The 17,254-nt window shown below is 49.7% G+C and overlaps 10 protein-coding genes across 10 annotated transcripts; 5 read left to right on the forward strand and 5 right to left on the reverse strand.

Annotated features, from left to right (window-relative positions):
• Nucleotides 1-108: 108 nt before the first annotated feature.
• Nucleotides 109-1,083, reverse strand: M437DRAFT_46090 (uncharacterized protein; the record flags this gene model as incomplete). The annotated part of the gene is made up of 1 exon (XM_041021206.1): nucleotides 109-1,083. A coding segment is annotated over one exon (975 nt), but the record flags the coding sequence as incomplete, so codon positions are not given.
• Nucleotides 1,084-1,886: 803 nt separating this feature from the next.
• On the forward strand, nucleotides 1,887-2,394 carry M437DRAFT_65071 (uncharacterized protein; the record flags this gene model as incomplete). Its single annotated transcript, XM_041024542.1, has 4 exons — nucleotides 1,887-2,012; nucleotides 2,062-2,128; nucleotides 2,193-2,252; nucleotides 2,318-2,394. 4 exons carry the CDS (start codon nucleotides 1,887-1,889, stop codon nucleotides 2,392-2,394), a joined length of 330 nt encoding a protein of 109 aa, XP_040880770.1.
• Nucleotides 2,395-2,624: 230 nt separating this feature from the next.
• On the reverse strand, nucleotides 2,625-3,737 carry M437DRAFT_45509 (peptidase M22, glycoprotease; the record flags this gene model as incomplete). Its single annotated transcript, XM_041021092.1, has 1 exon — nucleotides 2,625-3,737. The coding sequence occupies one exon, from the start codon at nucleotides 3,735-3,737 to the stop codon at nucleotides 2,625-2,627; it is 1,113 nt and encodes a 370-aa protein (XP_040880771.1).
• A 979-nt stretch (nucleotides 3,738-4,716) lies between these two features.
• M437DRAFT_14722 (uncharacterized protein) lies at nucleotides 4,717-6,389 on the reverse strand (the record flags this gene model as incomplete). Its single annotated transcript, XM_041018777.1, has 2 exons — nucleotides 4,717-5,352; nucleotides 5,406-6,389. Coding segments are annotated over 2 exons (1,620 nt in total), but the record flags the coding sequence as incomplete, so codon positions are not given.
• Nucleotides 6,390-7,252: 863 nt separating this feature from the next.
• Nucleotides 7,253-8,474, forward strand: M437DRAFT_74328 (uncharacterized protein; the record flags this gene model as incomplete). The annotated part of the gene is made up of 4 exons (XM_041026217.1): nucleotides 7,253-7,768; nucleotides 7,870-8,048; nucleotides 8,101-8,357; nucleotides 8,407-8,474. The coding sequence occupies 4 exons, from the start codon at nucleotides 7,253-7,255 to the stop codon at nucleotides 8,472-8,474; spliced, it is 1,020 nt and encodes a 339-aa protein (XP_040880773.1).
• A 773-nt stretch (nucleotides 8,475-9,247) lies between these two features.
• M437DRAFT_74329 (HAD-like protein) lies at nucleotides 9,248-9,956 on the forward strand (the record flags this gene model as incomplete). The annotated part of the gene is made up of 3 exons (XM_041026218.1): nucleotides 9,248-9,478; nucleotides 9,522-9,796; nucleotides 9,851-9,956. 3 exons carry the CDS (start codon nucleotides 9,248-9,250, stop codon nucleotides 9,954-9,956), a joined length of 612 nt encoding a protein of 203 aa, XP_040880774.1.
• A 147-nt stretch (nucleotides 9,957-10,103) lies between these two features.
• Nucleotides 10,104-10,739, reverse strand: M437DRAFT_65074 (uncharacterized protein; the record flags this gene model as incomplete). The annotated part of the gene is made up of 1 exon (XM_041024543.1): nucleotides 10,104-10,739. One exon carries the CDS (start codon nucleotides 10,737-10,739, stop codon nucleotides 10,104-10,106), a length of 636 nt encoding a protein of 211 aa, XP_040880775.1.
• Nucleotides 10,740-11,306: 567 nt separating this feature from the next.
• Nucleotides 11,307-11,986, reverse strand: M437DRAFT_45778 (cysteine dioxygenase; the record flags this gene model as incomplete). Its single annotated transcript, XM_041021141.1, has 2 exons — nucleotides 11,307-11,395; nucleotides 11,452-11,986. 2 exons carry the CDS (start codon nucleotides 11,984-11,986, stop codon nucleotides 11,307-11,309), a joined length of 624 nt encoding a protein of 207 aa, XP_040880776.1.
• A 622-nt stretch (nucleotides 11,987-12,608) lies between these two features.
• On the forward strand, nucleotides 12,609-13,931 carry M437DRAFT_83472 (GTP binding protein-like protein; the record flags this gene model as incomplete). Its single annotated transcript, XM_041027941.1, has 5 exons — nucleotides 12,609-12,629; nucleotides 12,692-12,755; nucleotides 12,812-12,923; nucleotides 12,974-13,739; nucleotides 13,791-13,931. The coding sequence occupies 5 exons, from the start codon at nucleotides 12,609-12,611 to the stop codon at nucleotides 13,929-13,931; spliced, it is 1,104 nt and encodes a 367-aa protein (XP_040880777.1).
• A 1,619-nt stretch (nucleotides 13,932-15,550) lies between these two features.
• M437DRAFT_83473 (uncharacterized protein) lies at nucleotides 15,551-17,124 on the forward strand (the record flags this gene model as incomplete). Its single annotated transcript, XM_041027942.1, has 3 exons — nucleotides 15,551-15,992; nucleotides 16,045-16,066; nucleotides 16,119-17,124. The coding sequence occupies 3 exons, from the start codon at nucleotides 15,551-15,553 to the stop codon at nucleotides 17,122-17,124; spliced, it is 1,470 nt and encodes a 489-aa protein (XP_040880778.1).
• Between the last annotated feature and the right edge of the window lie 130 nt (nucleotides 17,125-17,254).

Raw genomic sequence — 17,254 nt, forward strand, 5'->3', positions numbered from 1 at the left:
TTCCTCCCCAAAGACATCTCATCGCATCGCAAGAAATCAAGTCCCAGTGCTGCATCCTCGGTCCATATCAGATTATCGTCCTTCCATACACTAAGTATCCTCGGCACTTCAGGTGTCAGCAGTCTTGCGCAGAACGTAGGTGACATTCTTGTACTTGATCACGCAAGGAGTCTCGCTGATGCGCTTCATGTTGATAGTGTGAACAGCCATGGCGAAAGTTATTTGTCCCTGGTTGATGACACGTTCAAGACCCATGATGTTAGCCATACTGAGGGCCAGAGCATCCCTCTTGATACCAGTGAATCTCGAAAAGACATTCTTCTCGAGGTCAGCAAGGGAAAGATCATGCTCAATGCCAACAGAGATGCTGCGTTCTTCATTCTTGTTAACGATACGGTGAAGTTGGTCGTGGGTGGGCAGGCTGTCCAAGATGGCATGAGGGAAGAGTGGGTATTGTTCGCCGAGCTTGGAGCAGTAGCGGCAGCTGGCTTCGTGTCTGACAGTGAAGGTGCCGATCTTGCTGCCAGCCTTGCGCGAACACTGGAGAACCACCTCGGTGTTGTTCTGCACGCCAAAGTGGATGACCAGACTCTTGAAGAGAGGAGTCTTGTAGCCCAGAGGTGTCAACCACTCCATGACCGAGTTGTGGATCTTGAACTTGGCTTCCTTTGCCTGAGCGTCTTTGGCGATGGGGGCTTCCTCGGTGAAGACACGGAAAGTGTTGGTGCCGAGGAAGATGGGAAGCACAGTTGCGCGTAGGTATCTGTTGACACGAGCGAGTGCAGGAGTCTGGGCGTTCTCAAGCATGATGACTTCCTCTTGATCTTCAACTACGTATTGGTAGACCATGATCTGCACCTCGGTAGGCAGGCGAAGTAGAGGAAAAATTCCAGTGGGAACATATTCTGCGGGTGGATCCTGAGTAGACTTGTTGGCCATGGCGGTAGTCGAGTCGTCAGGATCGTTGTTCTCGGTGTCTTCGTCCTCTCTCTTCTTGTTCTTGCTCTTGATGTTCTCGATGACCTGTTTGCGAACCTCGGCGCGCTTCTTGGTCTGAAGGCGCGTCTCACGCATGGTTAGTTCTGATGCAAAGATCTATCAGTATTGATTGTAGTTGAAGCGGGAGATCTTGAAAGACATACAAAGCAAAAGTATTATCGAGGTGAGTTACTGGAGCTGAGGTGATATTGGATGAAGTAATCCAAGAGTATGTTGTGGAAGGAAGATGATCCTGGATAGGAAGCAACCAATGAAGGAATGGTAGGTGAGGAGAGTAAAGGTGAGGTGGAAGGAGGTTGTGTGGATATACTTGCCAGTCTGGTATGATCGACTCACTGAAGGTGACGGTGACTGCTCAGTCGATACTGCTATAGTATAGAAGGTCGTTGTCAAGGTTGGCTGCTGTGTGTGAAGTTGGTTTCGTCAGTTTGCAACCGCACCTCTCGGCAGCTCTCACCTCTGGAGATGTCGACTTTCTGTATGATATACAGATCAATGATTAATGGGCGGCGAGGCTCAAGGACGTTGAAGCTGTGGCTGTTGGTTCAGATTGAGCAATGCTCAACAAAAGGTTGTGAGTTAACGAGAGTGGACAACTCGACAGTGAGTGATGCCTGACCAAAGTGTGGAGTGGGCGTGAGAAGGAAAGGAAAAGAAGTTGGTAGATGGTGGTCAGGCAGAGAAGCCACAACAAAGAAGGGGAATTGGAGAGAAAGTGAAAGCAAAAAACACCCACGAAGTCAGCGACTAAGCAGGCCGTGTTGTCGGGCACAACGGACGTGATGATTGGACTATAAATCACAACAAGAGTTCGAAGTTTTCTTCCTCTTCTTCCATCACACACAAAAACCCATCTGCAATTCAATCATCCTCAAGACACACCCATCATGTCTGACAACGAATCCACCGGCGAATCTCCTGTCAAGGCCGACAAGAAGGCCGTGGTCTTTACTGAAAAGGAGGAGATGGTCCTCAAGGCTGCCTGGCGCTGCCTCAAGTCTGGTCCACCTGAGGTAAGAGATTGTCTGTCACGATCCAATCGCACTCAGCTAACAAGACCAGATTGACATGGAAAAGCTCATGAAGGCTGCTGGCTTCAACACCATGAAGACTACATCCAACACTTGGGGTAAGCTATGCGATGCCCGCAGAGAATTATCGCGCGGTTCATGCTGACTGTTGTTCCTCTTCAGGTGTTATCAAGAAGAAGCTCTTCACTGACGTTGATGGCGATCCTCTCCCCACCGCACCCAGTGAGTCAGATCTTCGACGCGATATGTTTACGCATCTAATCACAACAATAGACACCCCGGCTAAGCCCAAGCCCGCCGCCAAGGGCAAGAAGGCTGCTGCTACTCCCACGCCCTCGAAGAAGCGCACCAAGAAGGATGCTGAGAACGAGGACGGCGATGAAGACGATGAGGGAAGAGCTCTCGTCAACAAGAGAAACAAGTCTTCTGCTGTCAAGAAGATCGTCAAGGCCGAGGACTCTGATGATGATTGAAATGTCGATGCAAGCTTGAGCGTTGTCTGGTAACGCAACGCAGACAAGGCTACCAGTCGATAGGTGATGAGGAGCGACACAGGTAGTTTGGCATGACCTTCTCGTACCAGAAGAACGAGATTTAGTCTCTCCAATTGATCAAGGGTTCATCCGTCCTAAACCTCTGCGTGCAACTGCTGTCCATGATGTCGGTCGTCTGACCCATACGGTAGGCAAGCAGACCAGCGTGGGCAATCATGATACCATTGTCAATGCAGAAGCGCTCGTCGGTTGCATAGACGCTTCCTCCTCGCTCACTTGCCATCATACCCATCATATCTTGCAGTCTGACGTTGCAGCCGACACCGCCAACAATCAAGACCTGACTTGCACCGACATGGGCCATGGCGCGCTCGGTAATCTCAACCAGCATAGCAAAGACAGTCTCCTGTAAGCTGAAGCACAAATCTTCACGAGTAATGTCTTCTCCCGTCTCTTCATCTTTCCATACTTCAGTCTTGCCGTTCTGACCAGCCTCTAGCTTCTTTGCCAACTCCTCGATACGCGCGAGGATGCCAGAGAAACTGACATCCATACCCTTGACAGCGTAAGGCAGCTCGACCAGGACCTTACCCTTCTTTGCCATTTGTTCAATGTTGTAACCAGGAGCAGGGTCGTTGCTAATAGCTAGAACTCTGGCGAATCTGTCCAGGCAATTACCAACGGCGATGTCAAGGGCTTCACCAAAGATACGGTATCGTTGAGCACTGTATGCGATGATCTGGGTGTTTCCACCGGAGACATAGAGGACGACAGGGTTCTGGGCACCAGTGATGGCACGACCCATCTCGATATGGCCGACACAGTGGTTGACACCAACAAGTGGCTTGTTCCAGAGAAGGGATAGCATACGAGCAGCGATAGCGACAGCACCGAGAGGAGCACCCATACCAGGGCCTTTGGTAAAGCAGATGCAGTCAATGTCGTCGACCGAGACTCGTGCTTGCTTCATGGCCTGCTTGACTAGACGTACGACCCAGCGGCGATGGTGGGCAGCGGTATCCTTGGGCAGGAAACCAGAGCCTGGAGGCGAGACATAGGTATGACGCAGGTTGGACAAAATTTGGACCGGAGGACTGTCATGTTTCGAAGGTGCTTGTCGTGTCTGAGGGCTGTCGGCTTGGGAAGAGGGATGGAGAATGACGCCGACACCGAGCTTGTTGGCAGAGCCTTCGAGACCTATTGCGATGGCCATTTTGGTGGATATGTGAGATTGGTAGAGCAGGTACGACGGACGGTGTTAAGCGACGGACTTGGATGCAGAAGGGACTTTGACGCCAACCAGATTGGGAAAAGTGGCAGCGCTTGATGGCCGGCCCTGGCCTTGGCCTCGTCTGTGATATTCATATTACCTTCTTTACCAACAACCTCTGCAAAGAGCACACCACCACTTTTCTGCACTGAGCACCTCGTCGTCGTCCGGCCTGTTTCTCATGGCTTCTCTCTGTTCTTTTTCTCTCTTTTCCATCTTCTCTTGATCATTGTCATCTCACTCACCAACTCAAACCACTTTCCTCTGTACACAGCACCGCCTCAATCATGGTCTTGTTCTTCGCCAATCTTCCTCGCCCCTTGAAGTCAGCAGATGAGAACATACTTTCCTGGCCAGCCTTGAGTGTACCCACCCGCATCACTCTGGCACCAGCGCCTGTACTCGTCTCCTCTTCTTGTACCACCGCCGCCCCGCTTACCGCCTGAGATGCACATCGCCTGGTAGAAGCAACGACACTCACCACAAGGACTTCGACAGTTGCAATGCTTCCGCCTTGCATCGTATACCGAAAGTTAGCAGTGTCTGCTTTGTCTTGCCCTACGGACACCTCAAAATCAGGACTCGGCCCTACCTAAGCGAATCATCACAACCAGAGAAATTATCTTTCGGACTTCGGACTCGATCCAAGATTGAGAGGAAAAATGGTCTCTGAGACCGAGCAATGCTTGACGTTTCTCATCTACTATACAAAAGTCGTCAAGGGAAGGAAAAAAAAGTGGTATCACAAAAAGTTTTCGTCAGAAAAATGCTCAAATCAACTTCCACTCTCGCCCTGGCCATGACTGGTTCCATGGCCCGCCGTCGACGCACCACCCGTCATGGCCACATCGCCGCTGGTTGCTGCTCGCCTCAGCTGCGCTACATGGTCTGCTGTCGGGTCGACTGGCCTCCGCGGTGCCAGGATGCTAGCCCGATAGCTGATGCCCAGAGTGTCGTAGCAATCCATAGGATATACGACCGTCTCGCCATCACTTTCATCATCGGAGTCGCCTATCACGCCTTTGCTCTGAACAAACATGCGCGGCTTGCGTTGTTCAATATACAGTCGACCATTACGACCAAATCGTCGCCTGTACGCAGGTCTTTCGTATCCTGCCTCGGGTGGCGGCGAGTTGAAGCGGAACATGGTACGAGGTGGTTGTTCTTGCGCAGCGCTGACTGGTGTAGGTAAGTCTGCGTCTTTCATCTCAACATCCTTGACATGATCTTGTGATGTTTCTGAATGCAAAGATGCTGGCGGCGTTGGCAGTTGAACCTCTTCAATGCGTGGCAGATATCCAGACGCTGAAGAAGGCTCGGCTGGCGGTGTGATTGGTCCCCAAGTATTGTCGACCCAATCTTTGTTCCACTTGCGATGCTGGCCAATCTTTTCTTCGACTGATCGCTGGATCGCCGCGGCTGCCTCTTCCTGGATGTCTGACAGTTGCACAAGATCGTTCTCCGGCGCTGCTCGGACTGCCTCTGCCCTCGTGCCAGGGAGACGCAGTGTTGTGGGCCTTTGTCCATCGGCCTTCGTTGGTCTGGGCTTTGGTGTGGGCTGTTCAACATCAGCATGCGAACCACAATGGCGGTAACAAGACCATGACTTACTCTTTGGTTGACAAGGAGTTCCTCGTCTTCTCCCTTTTCACCCTTGATTCCTTGCGCCACCTTGACCTTCTTCAACTCACTGCGTTGTTCGAACACTTTGCGTTCTGTCTCTATCCTCTGCTTGATCAAACGCTCGCGCTGATTGACAGATATGAGAAGCTGTCTTGCATCCTCAAGCTCTCTCCTCAGCTTCTTGAGCTTCTCAGTCACCTGAGCATCTCTACCTCTGGTCTTGCGAGCCTGTCGTACTTCGCGACGTCTGAAACAAACGTAGGCGTCGTTGTCGTCAGTATCGGCTCCAGTCTCGAACTTGAGGCTTGACAAAAGCGAGCGATTGCCATTTTGCGCTCTTCTCGAACGCCAGTGTTCGTACACATCCTTGGCCCACTTTCGAGCTTCTACAGAAAGGTTTGTCTCATCTTCTGGGTCGTCATAGTAGCTTTCGGCTTCTTCGAGTGTCAGAATCGGAGCGTTGGAAATATTGGCGAAAGGATGATTCTTGTCAGACTTGAGCTCAAAGAAGCTCATCAGCTCTTCGAAGAGATCTTCCGAGAGCTTCTCATCGTCTTTTTTTGATGAGTTGAAGTTCAGCAAGAAGACATCATCCTCGTCGTCGATATTGTACTGATGTCCGATGCAGTCCTCAACCGTTGAACTGAATCGAATGTAGGTCGCAGGTTCAGCAAAATGTCGTGGATACAACTGATCATATGGAATACCACTCGATTTTGTCTCTGGAGTTGGAATATAGACTTGGTTGACTTTGGCACCTAGTGACGCGGCGGCAGAGGCAGAAATAACAGCCTGGAGATGGTGTTCTGTCTCCTCTGCCTTTTCTACACCAGTCTCAACATGAGGTATGTGGCGTTGAGGGTCCTCATCGATGGCAAAGGTCTCTATTTCATTCTCCTTGACGACCTGTAGCGGATGCTTGGTCGAGAGTTTCCTCTGCCTGAAGCGTGCACCGGAGGCACGAGTGCTCTGCATACTCTCATGCAAAGTTGTGGTGATGAATGAAAATTTATGCAGTCAGAAAGGCTTGGCGTTGGATTAATGAAAAGCTGTCCTCGGGGGAAAAATTTGCGTGTCGCGAAAGTGGGATGGAGGAACAGGGAGAGAGCAAAGGAAAAACCGCGCGCAACCGCCTTCGCAACGCAAATAATTAATAAAAAGCCTCCAGTATTAAAACTGAGGTTCGATTTTGATGGTCGTGTCGATATTGTGATTTTCGGAGATGGCGGTGGATGGTGGTGGTGCTTTGTTGTCGATTTGTGGTGGTGCAGCGCGTGTCGCTTTGGCGTGGGTTGCGAGTGCTTCGAGAGGGCGAGTTTCTGTCGTCGGGCGTTGTGGCATTTGTTTCCGCCCCTTGGTCGTGCCCAGTCCAAAGCTCACTATTCACGTCGGAAGGCGTTTTCGCCGAGACAAAACAGGCAGGGGCTACCTCACAACTTCCACTTTGAGCGGTGACATTCACTTCTTGTGGGTGAAACACAGGTAAAAAAGCAACATTGCGGCTACGATCGCGATCTGTGAGTGACAGGTACCGTCGCCCTCTTCGTCTCGCCCTTTGATCGATTATAGAATATTTGAGAGATGCGATTTTGTGCAGTGTCTGCCTTGTCGCAAGAACCACTACGGCGGCTACATTTTATGCTCACAATGAATAGATCAACAATGTTCTCTCATGACCGATTACTAGATCCAGCACTAGCTTCGGACAATTGACAGGTACAGGGGGCTTCCACACCTGGTCATGCTGTATGCGCGCGCATCATCGCGCTTGCTGCACAGCAGCCGGTCCAAGTCGGTCCTCGAACATTTCTGGAAACACTCGACGACTCTTCACAATGACAGTCCAAGACTCAATCGAACTCTCCCATATTGCTCCAAGTGGCTCGACTTATGAACCGCTGCTGCTTTTCTTCATTACTGGGAACCCTGGCCTCATTGAATACTACCGCACATTCCTGACATTGTGCTTTGATAGCCTTCGCACCAAGTACTCGAATCGTCACATCAAAGTTGCAGGAACAAGTCTTCGAGGTTTCGGAGTGCAAGACGACAAACATCAAAATGCTGTCAATGACAATGCTCAAGGACCGTATGATCTGGAACAGCAAATGGAACACATAGGCCAGATGCTCGAGAGAGCGATCGAGGGTCATGCAACACAAGACCATCCTACGAAGGTAATATTGATGGGTCATTCAGTGGGCTCGTATATCTTGCTCGAGGTCTTGAGGCGACGCAAACAAAGCCCAACGACTCAGCAATTAAGCAATGATGCCAGAGTCATTGGCGGAATCTGTCTGTTTCCTACGGTCACTCACATCGCAAAAAGTCCAAGCGGCAAGAAGTTCAGTGTATGTTTTTCCCATATCTTCCATACTCATCATGAATGTGCTATCTACCGTCAACCCTTGCTTCACCTGCTTGACATCGTCCATTGATTGTGTTTTTCTAGTTCTTTTTCGCTATTCCGTACTTTGCTGTTGTTGCAGGCTTTGTTGTACGTCTACTTTTCTCCTGGGTTCCTTTTACTGCGGTGCAAAGTCTTGTCAGTCTCGTCACTGGATTTCCTGCTCCCGCCGCAGAGACCACAACTGCATTCATCAAGAGCAGAGGCGGTGTCAGGCAAGCATTGTAAGTCTCGGGGTTTTCTGCCAAACCCACGACTCTCGCTAATACAGATCAGATTCCTCGCTGGTCATGAGATGAAGACTATCACCACCGATGCTTGGGACGATGAGCTCTGGGGCATTTCAAAGGCACAAGACGCGAACAGCAACAAAACGAAACTGTACTTCTACTTTGGCACTGATGACCACTGGGTTGCCAACGAGACTCGAGACGAGCTCATTGCTGCCAGAGCTGCAACAGGTAAAGTGGGTGAAGAGGATAAGCCTACTATGCAGATTGATACTCATGGCACCCCTCATGGGTTCTGTATCAGTAAGTTATCTTCTCGTGTGCAGTTGCAAAGCGTTCTGACAGAAGACAGAGCATAACGATCTAGTTGCGAAGAAAGTTGAGCAGTATATCGAAGAACTAATGCAGAGTGCTGCATAATCTAATGCTGAGACATTATATGCCTCCCAGCAGTTGAACTTCTGGGGAACACTGGTCAGGAGAGAGTGTTCTGCATATCGCGCTGGCCACAGGATTGCGTTGCGGTCGATCATGTCGATTTTGTCAACCAGAAATTCGCGAAGGCCTACAGCTTCACTCTCGACATGACTCTACTCGATAAGGTCTCGCTCAAGCTATGTCTGTACACACTTGACACCGCACTCTATCACAGCACGGCTATGACATCACAATGCATCGGACCAACCCAATCATCCTTATGCCAAATGTTACACTGCCTTGCCATGCAGTCAGGCATCACCCGGGCGCGTAGCTTGTCAATCCCTCACCGATAATACTCAACGCTCTAATCTCACTCGATATTTCTCAAAGAGATCGCTTCTTCAATTCTACGCCCAGTCATTCGTAAAACCAATAGGAACCTCTCTTTCTCACACTCTCAGATCAGACCAAACAACGCAGTATGTCAGACAAAACATACAAGTTGCCAACACCTCCACCCCTGCAGCACATGCAGCAGCAATCGCAGCAGCAAATCCGTCAAGCAACAAGTCAGCAACAAACACTACTCCCTCCGAACGCAAACAGCGATCGCGCTTTTCTGACCAATTCTACAATACATACCACAACTAGGCATATCGCTTTCTTTTCCCTCCGATGACATGCAACCGCCTTCCACAAACATACCTCGTCCATCAAACCCAGCATTATAATCAAAACCTTTCAACAAAACAACCCCACCACAACACCACCCCATGCCTATCAAAACCATCCTCTTCGACTTTATGGGAACATGTCTAGACTGGCACTCCCACATCGTTTCAACCCTCCCTTCTTCCCTCCCAGAGCCCCTTCGCTCCTCTTTCGCCCTCTTATGGCGACAAGCCTACTTCGACTCTACCGCCTTGCACCAATCCCAAAACCTGCCACCCGAAGATATAGATCACCCACGCACACACTTACGACGAGACTCTTTCCCTAGACGAGTTTTCCGTTGCCAGAGATGTGTTTTGTGCTCCTGGCGTCAAGGAGAGATTTATCAAGGCTTGGCATCATTTACCTGCGTGGGAAGATGTTAACCCAATCCTAGAGCAATTAAAAACCAAAGGTTTTGAGATTGTGGTTTTTGCGAATGGAACCACGCGTCTCCAACTCGACCTTTGTAAATCTTCTGGCTTGGGGTTTGATATGCTTTGTTCGTCACAAATGCTTGGAGTTTATAAACCTGCCATTGAGAGCTACGCAAAAGTCATAGAGCTTTTGGGACGAGAAGCAAAGGAGTGCGTTATGGTAGCTGCTCATGCGTATGATTTGAGGGGTGCGAAAAAAGCGGGGATGAAGGGGGTTTATGTGTATAGGTGGACTGATGATGTAAAAGAGGATCAAGAGGTGGTGAAGATGGAGAATGAGGTTTGGATGGAGGGGATGACGGGGCTTGGGGATGTGATTGCGGGATTGGGATGATAAGCATATTATCTGATCTATCCCGATATACTAAACACTACCACAATATATCTGTAAAGATGCACAATACTTTTCCCAAACCCAGTCCTTTCCACAGAGATACATCAAAGCAACTACATCTCTATGGAACCTTCCCAGTCCAGACAACTACACTGCATTTCCACAACTCCACTCCAACCCCCTTGACTCGTCAGGAATTCCATCCAATCGCTTGTATATGTATGCCTCCTTTTCTTCCTTGGAGACCTCTTCAGCAACCCTATCCTCCCGTTCCAGATCTCGGATCAACCTGCTTCTGTGATGTTCTTCGATGAGTTCTGGAGTTTCCCACAGCTTGAGCAATTGGTCAATTTGCTCAGGGGTAAGTTGAGAATCCCTGACTTGTGATGTTACAGACCTGGTGTTGAATTCAGGCTCTGTGACAGCATCGGAGAATTTGTCCTGCATATACTTCTCTCTGAGGGGGTTGTCATCCTCGAAAGGGTCGTAGCCGGATAAGGGGGTATCGTGGTGTTTCGTATCAACACCATCGTGGTTGTTACAACTCTGCTCGACATCACCAGCCGACGGCTCCAACCCTTCAGGCTGGGGAAGCGACTCACTAACCACCTGCTCAGTAACCTCACCCTCGTCTCTTGTTTGGCCCCTCCGTACCGCCGCTCCTACATCGTCGAGGCCCTGCTCAGGGTTCAGGATGAAATCAAAGTATCGAATGGTGTAGGAGTAGGATTTGGAGGGTGAGTTGGAGTTGGAGCACGAGTGGGGTTTGGAGTAGGAGGCCATATTTTACATGTGTGGTTTGTTTGTAGGTTTAGTGAGGAAGGCGGTTCTGGTAATGGAGGAAGGAACTTTCTGAGTCGTCACTTTGTTGAAGTGAAGGGGTTGGAGAGTTTGATACATGTTGGTGGTGGGAGCGTTGTCAAGATACAAGTACCTCTTTGATTCAAGATGACTTGCCGTTGGGTTTGTTGTTCAGAAATGATGTTTCTGAAAGATACACGGTCTGTTACTGCTGAGATCCGAAGATAGGCAAGAGGAAAGGTCGATTCGTGGATGTACGGACGATTGAACTTCGAAGGTGGATAGGAATCCAAGATTTGTTTGTATCAGACAAGAAAAGTTGTTATTCACGCGACATTGTTGGACTCGAAGGCCTTGGTTGCGAAGAAGGCCTGTGTGAACATTAACAAGTAACGATAGTATGAATCGATGAGATCAAAGTGAAGTCGAAAGAATGATTCAATAGCAACGCCGGGTTCTCCTGACCAATGTATGCTGGGTATAATCCTGACCGTAGCGCCCCCAGAAATGATAGACATATATGTTAAGAAAAGATGGTAGAGACAGATTTCAGTACTGAGGGGGCACAAAGGAACTCTTGCTTGTTCGCTCATCATAGACATGGAAGCCGAACTCGGCAGCGTTCGGGGGTGTATACACTGCTTGAGGGTTAGCAGGAGATGGGCAGATATGGGGACGGCCAAAAGTCACTCACAATGTAGCGACATGGCAGGTTCAACAGGGTCGGGGTTGAAGACGCGATGAAGGCCAATCTGGTCGGAGATGTAGGTGACCTCGTCAGGGTGGTATACAGTCTCTTTCTTGACTTCCAGAGGATGGACAGAGTTGTCGCCGCTTTCTGGCTTGTGATAAATGGTCTCTGTCAGGTTGCCCTTGAGGATCTTCATGATACAGTGAGCATCGGCATGGTCGTGGATCAAGCTTCCTTTGCCAGGGTTCCAGACAATGAGGATCAGATTCGCTTTGCCGTTAACGTTATCGACGATGTTCCTCGTATAACCCCTGCTCTTGTCTGCACGAGCGTAACGCTCCCAGTGCCTTGGATCGGAAGTGTACTTCGCCATGATGGCTTTGATTTGATCGGGGTCGACATGAGCCGAGTCGATACCAGAAGAGGGACCCAAGTACTGGCGGATGTCGCGGACGAGATGGCCGAAAGGATCGTCAGAGACGGCAGATTTACAAGTGGCGCAACAGTGTAGGTGAGGTTGGTTTGGCGTCTTGACCATGGATGAGAGTGGTGCTGCAACAGACATGGTTGATTCGAAAGACAGACGGTGCGGCTATGGGTTGTAGGTGATGTTGCAATTGATTGTTGGGGACGAGTATGTCAATACGGAGGAAGCAAAAATAGGAGAAGGTGGTTAGGCCATGGATGGTTGTGGTATTTGTATTGATGTTTGTTCAAAGAGAAGTCGGCGATATTTTGACGCAATCATCAAATGTCAGGGCCTCATGATGCAAAATGTCGCCGGGCTTTACCTGCTTGACTCGGCCATCCAGATGAGCCATATCTTATGAGAAATTCACGCAACAAGTCAGTCGACGAAAAAGATGATAGAGAGAAACATCTGAAGTGTCGCATTCGAGAGAAAGTATATGCGATAAGAATGGTCTTGTACCTGTCCTGGCCCTTGCAGAAAGAAGGCGGCGATGCGGGAAAGGAAAGAACAACCCCGCAGTCGTCATTCCCAATTGCAGCAGCCAAATTTGCAACTTCGACTTCTCACAACCCACTGCCCTCGCGTGCGCCCATACCACATTTCGACCATCCACCCTCGCTCCACACGTCGCGAGATATACTCGACTCCCGCGCACTAGTCGCCCCGTTCCACACAAACACCACTCATCATGGCGACTACCGTCGACAAGGTGCGCCGCCTCTGCGATACAGACTCCGACAAAATTCATTGCTAACCCATTTCGCACCACAGATCAAGCAGATCGAAGATGAGATGGCCAAGACCCAAAAGAACAAGGCCACTTCCTACCATTTGGGTACAGAACCACGACAGAGAAAGAGCCACACGACATTCGACTAACCACCACAACAGGTCAGTTGAAGGCAAAGTTGGCAAAGCTGAAGAGAGAACTCCTGACCCCATCGTCAAGTGGTGGCGGTGGTGGTGCTGGTTTCGATGTTGCTAGAACTGGTGTTGCCAGTGTGTACGTACATCCACTCGACTTGGCACATCACAAAAGCTGACCCTCGACAGTGGCTTCATCGGTTTCCCCTCGGTCGGAAAGAGTACCCTGATGAGTAGACTGACTGGCCAACACTCCGAGGCCGCTGCATACGAATTCACAACCCTCACCACTGTTCCTGGTCAAGTCATGTACAACGGCGCAAAGATTCAGATCCTCGATTTGCCTGGTATCATTCAAGGTGCCAAGGACGGCAAGGGTCGTGGTCGTCAAGTCATTGCTGTCGCGAAAACTTGCCATTTGATCTTCATCGTCCTCGATGTCAACAAGCCTCTTACCGACAAGCGTGTTATCGAGAACGAATTGGAAGGCTTCGGTATCAGAATCAACAAGTCTCCACCAAACATCCACTTCAAGAAGAAGGACAAGGGTGGTATCAGCATCACCAACACCGTTCCCCTTACACATATCGACCACGACGAAATCAAGGCCGTCATGTCCGAGTACAAGATCTCTTCGGCTGACATTGCCATCCGTTGCGACGCCACTATCGATGACTTGATTGATGTCCTGGAAGCAAAGAGCAGAAGTTATATTCCTGTCATCTACGCCCTCAACAAGATCGATGCCATCTCAATTGAGGAACTCGATCTGCTATACCGTATCCCCAACGCCTGTCCCATCAGTTCCGAGCACGGCTGGAACATTGACGAACTTCTGGAACAGATGTGGGAGAAGCTCAACTTGTGCCGAGTCTACACAAAGCCAAAGGGCAAAGCTCCTGACTACACCGCTCCCGTCGTTCTGAGAGCAAATGCTCGCACAGTCGAGGACTTCGTATGTCTTCAAGTCTCCTGTTCCACAGTTTCAAGCTAACAACCTGCCTAGTGTAACGCCATCCACAAGAGTATCGTCGAACAATTCAAGGTTGCCATTGTCTACGGCAAATCAGTCAGACATCAGCCTCAAAGAGTCGGCCTTGCTCACGAGCTTGCCGACGAAGATGTCCTGACCATCATCAAGCGATAAATACGATCATGCACCGTCAATCGCCTACAACCATCCATTTCCACCCACATTTGATATCCCCGATTTGAGTGTCGGCCTTGAGTCTCGCGAGATCAACGATCCCGTCGCTTGATATTGCTTGCAGCAGCCTTTGTCATACCCATCCAACATACGCTAGTGTCCACCTCACCACACTCGTATCATGAACAACAATGACCGGTCCGGTAAGAGACCTTTTCTTTTTTCTACTTTATGGAATCTTTCTCAGATAGACCGGCTATTGCCCATCCAAAATCCACGACTTTCATCCAATCGTCTTGTCATCCATTTTATCCATCATTTTTCTGCTTTTCTTCTTTTTTTATGCATACCATTTTTTGATTGGCCAAAGCATTGTTATCTTTTTTCCCAGTCGCGAAGCAGGTGCATAACCGCCCCGCACATAGCCTCGGCCCACATCAACTTTTAATCAAAAGGATCTCACATCGACTTGCGATTCGTCAATTCTGCTTCTTTTCGAAGCCGGTCATGCCGCTTTGTGAGCTGATCCAATAATGCAAGGCAGCTTTCTGCTGTGGAGAGACACCATCAAGCATGTCTCTCGCTCGGTTTGACCTCTCACACGCTGCATTGCAGGCCGCCTAATGACGAGGGTTTGAGGTCGTCTGCGACGGCGCCGTCTAAACAACTGTTCGCCTGGAGCTTCAGTACTCAACAGTTCTGGTCTCACGCTTACGTTGTAAAAGTGTCCTTTTGAGGACGATTGCAGACGGGATATCAGCAGCAATATACATCTGCTTTACGGCCGGGTCAATAAGAATCGAAACATGCCATGCCAGGACACCATTGGTGTTTGTGTTGTGTTGTGCTGTCGGCGCTCGGGCCTTCATACACCACCACCACCACCATCAATCTTCAGCCCACAGAAAGCACGAAGCCGATCATCTGCTACCGGCTTTCTGAGACGAATGCGGGCGGGTTACCCTTCCGTGTGGAGTTCCCTTATGGCTGTGCATGCAATTCTGCAGGCGGCCAACAAAGCGGCCGCAGCAGCAGGGCCTCTAGAGTCTCTACGAGGCCCGGTCCTCCACAGCCAACCTGCAGTATGACCCAGCACTTGCTTGCCAGGGCTTCAACACACCACATCTAGTGGTTGCCATTCCCCTCCTTTTTTTCGCGCCTGCGCCCATTACATCGGTCTTCCTATGTACATCGTGATGAATGTCCCCTGCCGCTAATGATCCCTGAGGAATTATTGCGGTAATCCTTTCGGAAACCAGCCTCGTACCGTCCCGATGAGGTTAACTTAATTTCTCACAGGCAAGCCCTGCTTTGACACTATTGTCTTCGATTACCACCTCTTGAAAGGCAAGCAACGTTCTGGTCCCTGAGACTTGTTAGTATCTGCATTTATGCCTAACAAATTGCAGAAGCTTTCTCTCCTCATTGTCAAGGTTCTACGCCGAGCTGCATGCTTCGGCTCGCATGGGGACTGTGCCTCTCTTCTTCCAGGAACAACTTGCATGCTCACAAGGCTCAAGTACATTCATACTTTGCAAGTTCTGGCCACTTGGAAAATTTTTGCAACAATAAATCCAGCACACAAGTAGGATCGAGGCTGTTCTGTGTAACATACAACAATGGACAATGATTCTGAGCAACAACATCCGGCTACGTTTGACAGCATTCCAATGAGGTGGTCAGAACAACAACCATATCCTCACTCCTATCATGGCACGCCTGCGCAAGAGTATACAGGTTTCGGATGGGGATCACCACAACTTCCAATGCATTCTGCTGCCTTTTCGCAATCACCGCCTCTGAGGCCGACGCACCAACAACTACAACCATTGATGATGCCGTGGCCGAGTATGATAGGAAGTCAACAGACGTTCTATCCACCCTTATTACCACAGACTCAAGTGGGCACGATATCGCCTCCCACTGTGACGCCAGTGTCCGCGGGTTCATCCACCAGGTCAGGAGGTACTTCGGTGCGCAAGACGCTGTCGGACGATGATCGGAGACGGATGTGCAAGTACGCCGAGGAAAATCCAACTGCCAAGCAGACCGAGATAGGATGTAAGCATTTTTGTTCGAGTCATGAGAGACCATGAGACTAACTGTCAGTCAGATCTATTTGGAGTGGAGCGAAGGTATGACTGATGACATTCGTATGAATGATGTTAATACTGACCATTGTCAAAGCACCGTGTCGAAGGTCCTCAGGAAAAAAGAGCAATACCTAAATCATGCTCGACCAAAGGAGACTCCACGCTCACCACCGAACAAAAGACCCAAAGCACGACTACCAGACATTGAAAAGACCCTCTCAGCCTGGGTCATCAAAGAGCAAAAGAAAGGTTCACCCATCACAGACGAAGCTATCCGAGAACAAGCCTACTACTTTGCTTCCATCCCTGGCCCTGAGAACCCAGCTTCAAACCCTGTCAATAACCCTGGATGGCTAGAGAAGTTCAAACAAAAGCATCGCATCAACAGCATCAACACCAAAGATCAGGGAGTACGCAAAGACTCTGTTGCAGACTCTGACAATACTCACAACACTCAATCTCCAACTTCACCTTCTGACGAAACCCTCTCGTCCAGTTCGCCAGAAACCATGTTTCCAGCTCTGGACAGCACGATAGTTGGAGGTGTGAAACCCAGCAACAAACGACGCAAATCCCCTCCGTCTATTGATACGGCGTTTACAGATCTAGGCTCTGTTTCTACTTGTTTTACACCTCAAGTATTATCTCCTACAAGCCCGTTTTTCTCTCCTGCATCGTCTGGGGCTTTGCAATCTCCATTCCTGGTTCAGAATTTTAGGGCGCTGGATACGTTTATGGCCGATTCTCCTCCTGCTGAAGAACAAGCTCTTGAACCTTCTCATGGTCATCACACCTCGTCTTTTCTCCCTTCTGGCACTGCTGAGAAAGAGAGATTGGGGAGTATTGATGAATGCATGGAAGATCTGCTACCCCTCCCTCTGCCTCTTGACTCCGACACCCAGCAACATGAAGAAGGATTTGAAACTATCAATCCAGACGCTCTGAGTAATGACGAGGAGAAGGGGGAGAAACCGACCAAAGAAGAAGCTAGAGAAGCTCTCAAAGTGGTGGCCAAGTTTTTCGAAAGTCAACCTAGGGGCAGTTTGGAAGTGCAGGAGGGCATGTTGCTTGGGATTTTGCAGCAGAAGTTGTTGCGTTAAACCGAGCAGATGGGGAGAGAAGAGGTGTGCGTTGGATGTGGAAAGAGAAGGATCGAGATTGCGGGTCTTGATTTTTTGATTCTTTGGACTTTTGAGAGTCGTAGGTTCTGTTTTTGGTTCTTTTGTCTTG

Source organism: Aureobasidium melanogenum (assembly GCF_000721775.1).
Source record: "Aureobasidium melanogenum CBS 110374 unplaced genomic scaffold scaffold_7, whole genome shotgun sequence".
Taxonomy (NCBI): Eukaryota; Fungi; Ascomycota; class Dothideomycetes; order Dothideales; family Saccotheciaceae; genus Aureobasidium; species Aureobasidium melanogenum.